Genomic DNA, 5,605 nt, shown 5'->3' on the forward strand with positions numbered 1-5,605 from the left:
GTCGTCTGTAGGCCAAAAAATTAGAGACACAAAGAATGTTGTAAACATATAGTGTTCCGGTCCCGATTTGAAACTCCCGATATGAAACGTTTTACCACCATTGACATTTCAGATTTCGTGGATAGTTTCTGGTAACTCGTTCAGTGGTTGGGACACACTAAACACGAGAAATCCTGACATCGAACGTTTCACAACTGTCATTTCAGATGTCACCAGTACTTCTGGTGACTTACTCAGACTGTGGAAAATACGAGACACGGGAAACACGGACATCAAACGTTTCACCACTGATATTTCAAATGTCGTTGATTCTGCTGTTGTCCTGTGCAGAGAGAAGAGCACACAAGACACAAAACATGAACTACATTCCACAGGTCGTGTGCAGTCCTTGTGTTCTGCTCAGAGGGTTGGAACACACGAAACACGATACATCTTGACATATATTATTTCGTGAGTAGTCCTGGTTCCTCGCACAGAAAGCGGAACACGCGACACACGAGAAATCCTGTCATCTGAAATCTTACCACTGACATTTCAAATGTCGTGGGTAGTCCTGGTGCCTCGCACAGAAAGCGGAACACGCGAAACACGAGAAATCCTGTCATCAGAAATCTTACCACTGACATTTCAAATGTCGTGGGTAGTCCTAGTGATGCGCTGAGAGGGCGGAACGTATGAGGTAGAGAAGGTGGGCGAATTGTGCTGCCGGCCCTTCCTGCGTCGGAAGAGGTTGACGCACATCTTGGTGTTGAAGCTCGCGTAGATGATGGGGTTGGCGGCGCTGTTGAGCGGTGCCAGACTCTGGATGAAAGTGCTGAGGGCCACCGTTTCCTGCGTCTGCACCAAGAAGCCGTATACGTCCAGCAGGTCGAAGACGAAGTACGGGCTCCAGCAGATGACAAACACTGCAACAGTGAATAAACAGAAGTCGATATGTTTCTATTATCATCATCAGCATCATCATGATCATGATCACCATGATCCTCATCATCATCATCATGATCACCATGATCCTCATCACCATCATCCTCGTCATAATCATCATCAGCAGCAGCAGCAGCAGTAGCGTTGTTGTCGTCGAAAGCAAACAGGGACAGCATGCAAACCAACACCCAGCAATACCACAGCCAGCCAAAAATACCCCTACACTTCACATACTCAGACCACGATAAGTAAGTTATAATATGAGTTTCAGTTATTTCTAATCTGCTGTCTACTAGCAAATGATAACAGACATGTAGAGGACATGGATATGAACATGAGACGGTAGCCGAATGTTGATTTAATTTTCGAGATATGTCAGTTATCATTTACTAACTGCCAGCATATTTTTTACATTTAGTCAAGTTTTGACTAAATGTTTTAACACAGAGAGGGAATCGAGACGAGGGTCGTGGTGTATGTGTGTGTGTGTGTGAGTGTGTGTGTGTGTGTGTGTGCGTGAGTGTGTGTGTTTGTGCGTGTGTGTGTGTGTGTGTGTGTGTGTGTGTGTGTGTGTGTGTGTGTGTGTGTGTGTGGAGCGATTCAGACTAAACTACTGGACCGATCCTTATGAACTTTGACATGAGAGTTCCTGGGAATGATATTCCCGGACATTTTTTTTATTTTTTCGATAAAAACCTTTGATGACGTCATATCCGGCTTTTAGTAAAAGTTGAGGCGGCACTGTCATGTCACACCTTCATTTTTCAATCAAATTTATTGAAATTTTGGCAAAGCAATCTTTGACAAAGGCCGGACTTTGGTATTGCATTTCAGCGTGGTGGTTTAAAAACTAATAAATGAGTTTGGTCATTAAACATCGGAAACTTGTAATTAAAATTATTTTTTTATTGAACGATCCAAAAATAATTTCATCTTATTTTTCGTCATTTTCTGATTCCAAAAACATATACATATGTTATATTTGGATTACAAACAAGCTCTGAAAATTAAAAATATGAACATTATGATTAAAATTAATTTTCCGAAATCGATTTAAAAACAATTTCATCTTATTCCTTGTCGGTCCCTGATTCCACAAACATATAGACAGACAGACAGACAGACAGAGACAGAGAGGCAGTAGAGGAGAAAAAAATGGTGATTAACAAATTCCAAAACAGAGATCGTGCAAAGACTCACCAAGTACAATGACCAGTGTCATTTTGATGGTTTTCATTTTGGCTTTGGGAATCAGCCCTCGTCCGCTGGTCGCGCTGTCCCGGAAATGCTTGTTGTTGGCTGCCACGTAGATATGACCGCCTGGCCAAATATATCATGACAAAAATATGAACAGAACATGAAATGAACACGAACAGTAAATTAAACGAACTGACACAAACACACACACAAAAAGAACATGTATTAATCCGCACAGAAACACGTGGGCGAATAATTATGCAAACTATTTAATTTTGTAGGTGAGTAGTTAAACGCTCTTTACAATGAAAAGAAGTAGACTTTAGTAGGAGAGCAAGCATACACGCTTACAAACGCTGTTACACATTGGAATCCTTACGTACGAGCGCACGGGAGCATGCTCGAGCAAAGACAAACAAACTCGCACACACACACACACACACACACACACACACACACACACACACACACACACACACACAGACCCAGACCCAGACCCACACACACACACACACACACAGACCCAGACACACACACACACACAGACCCAGACCTAGACCCAGACCCACACACACACACACACACAGACACCCAGACCCACACACATACACACTCACACAGACCCACAGACCCACACACACACACACACACACATACAGACACACAGACCCAGACACACACACACACACACACACACAAACACACACTTCATACACACACACACATACACACACACACACTCTAACATACACACACACACACACACACGCACATACACACACACACATACACACACACACACACACACACACACACACACACATACACACACACACACAAAGTTAATACTTAAAAAAAAGAGAAAAAAAAGAATACGTTAAAAGCTAATTGTTTTTCAATTTCAGGATTTGGGTAGACGTTTCCAAAGTTGCTAAAGTCATTTTCACCCAACAGTTCTAACTGAAAAAAATGGTTTCTATTCACAAAATGTATCCAAATCAGCGGAATACTCTTCTACGCTTGACGTAAGCTGTACTTCTGTTCACAAAAAGTCATGCGGCTGAATCGACGAAACCAATTAGCAGCTTATGTTTGATCGAACAAAACAGTGGGAATGACGATTTTCACTTGCCTTTATCCAATTTGGGGGACCAACAAAAAAAAGGCGGTGATTATCTATTGCAACAGCTGTCGTTCCAATTCTGTTATGCGCGAGCTTGCCCGTGTGTGTGTGTGTGTGTGTGTGTGTGTGTGTGTGTGCGTGCGTGCGTGTGTGGGTGTGCGTACGTGCGTGCGTGGATGCGCGCGCACGCGCGCATGTGTGTGTGTGTCTGTGTGAATCTTCTTTTGACCTAAGTTTTATTTTTGGCCAGCTGAAGATACAGCAGCCTACGTAAGGCCTATGTTTTGATTAAAAGCAAAACCCTTCCCGTCAAAAGAGTTGGACTCGTAACATCTCAAATCTGGTTAGGCTTTTACATGGTACAGGAACATACTTGGAAACATACCAATAATCAAAGTCCTGACTACTTCCTGTGCAGAATTGGAATTTTTGGATTCATTAGTTTCATAGAAGCTACGAGTGGCTTTTGAAGATTTAACAAAATAACAAAAAAACTCCTCTGCAGAGAGAGCACATAGACTGTTGATATGTGGTATGTCTCCGAATGGAGGGATGGTGCTATCCCATCCATAGCCTGACCAGATGTGAGATGGTGAGTAGAACAGTTTACACAGGAAGGAGTGTGCCTGCAACTAAAGACAAGTCGCGTAAGGCGAAAATACAATATTTAGTCAAGTAGCTGCCATTTTTCAGCAAGACCGTATACTCGTAGCATCGTCAGTCCACCGCTCATGGCAAAGGCAGTGAAATTGACAAGAAGAGCGGGGTAGTAGTTGCGCTAAGAAGGATAGCACGCTTTTCTGTACCTCTCTTTGTTTTAACTTTCTGAGCGTGTTTTGAATCCAAACATATCATATCTATATGTTTTTGGAATCAGGAACCGACAAGGAATAAGATGAAAGTGTTTTTAAATTGATTTGGACAATTTAACTTTGATAATAATTTTTATATATTTAATTTTCAGAGCTTGTTTTTAATCCGAATATAACATATTTATATGTTTTTGGAATCAGCAAATGATGGAAAATAAGATAAACGTAAATTTGGATCGTTTTATAAATTTTTATTTTTTTTTTACAATTTTCAGATTTTTAATGACCAAAGTCATTAATTAATTTTTAAGCCACCAAGCTGAAATGCAATACCGAAGTCCGGGCTTCGTCGAAGATTACTTGACCAAAATTTCAACCAATTTGGTTGAAAAATGAGAGCGTGACAGTGCCGCCTCAACTTTCACGAAAAGCCGGATATGACGTCATCAAAGACATTTATCAAAAAAATGAAAAAAACGTTCGGGGATTTCATACCCAGGAACTCTCATGTCAAATTTCATAAAGATCGGTCCAGTAGTTTAGTCTGAATCGCTCTACACAGACACACACACACACGCACACACGCACACACGCACACACGCACACACGCACACACGCACATACACCACGACCCTCGTTTCGATTCCCCCTCGATGTTAAAATATTTAGTCAAAACTTGACTAAATATAATAAAGCAGCATATTAGTGGGGAGCGACAGTTACTCTCAACCGATAAGTGGACTGATATTTGAAAAGCATTGCTGGTGTAGCACAACACGTGGGTACGAGAAAAGGTCTCTATCTATATACAAGGCTTACGTGTAAATGGCATGTGTCCAAGTGGACTGATACTCTTAATTGTCCCACGTACATTTCTGGACGGATATGTTCTGCTTTACCATATGATTTCACAGGAGGCACTGGTCTACACTATTAAATCACCTTCACCATCGTGTTGTAACGCAAGTTTGGAGATATGACGAAATGTTTCAAAATTGTGCGTCCACAATTCTGCTGTTCTCTGCTCAGTGCTGACATCATAGCATACACACTTTTTATATTTAGTCAAGTTTTGACTAAATATTTTAACATCGAGGGGGAATCGAAACGAGGGTATGGTGTATGTGTGTCTGTGTGTGTGTGTGTGTAGAGCGATTCAGACTAAACTACTGGACCGATCTTTATGAAATTTGACATGAGAGTTCCTGGGTATGAAATCCCCGAACGTTTTTTTCATTTTTTGGATAAATGTCTTTGATGACGTCATATCCGGCTTTTCGTGAAAGTTGAGGCGGCACTGTCACGCCCTCATTTTTCAACCAAATTGGTTGAAATTTTGGTCAAGTACTCTTCGACGAAGCCCGGGGTTCGGTATTGCATTTCAGCTTGGTGGCTTAAAAATTAATTAATGACTTTGGTCATTAAAAATCTGAAAATTGTAAAAAAAAATAAAAATTTATAAAACGATCCAAATTTACGTTTATCTTATTCTCCATCATTTGCTGATTCCAAAAACATATAAATATGTTATATTCGGATTAAAAACAAG

The 5,605-nt window shown here is 41.0% G+C and overlaps 1 protein-coding gene across 1 annotated transcript in view; it reads right to left on the bottom strand.

Annotated features, from left to right (window-relative positions):
- Positions 1-627: 627 nt before the first annotated feature.
- Positions 628-5,605, bottom strand: part of LOC138960401 (cardioacceleratory peptide receptor-like) — a gene marked incomplete at its 5' end in the record, with an annotated part of 61,377 nt that continues 56,399 nt past the window's right edge. Inside the window, 2 exons of the mRNA XM_070332303.1 lie at positions 628-905; positions 2,125-2,244. Of these exons, the coding sequence (XP_070188404.1) occupies positions 628-905; positions 2,125-2,244 (398 nt within the window). The remainder of the gene's footprint in view (positions 906-2,124; positions 2,245-5,605) is intronic.

The sequence above is a fragment of the Littorina saxatilis genome, linkage group LG2 (assembly GCF_037325665.1).
Source record: "Littorina saxatilis isolate snail1 linkage group LG2, US_GU_Lsax_2.0, whole genome shotgun sequence".
Classification (NCBI taxonomy): Eukaryota; Metazoa; Mollusca; class Gastropoda; order Littorinimorpha; family Littorinidae; genus Littorina; species Littorina saxatilis.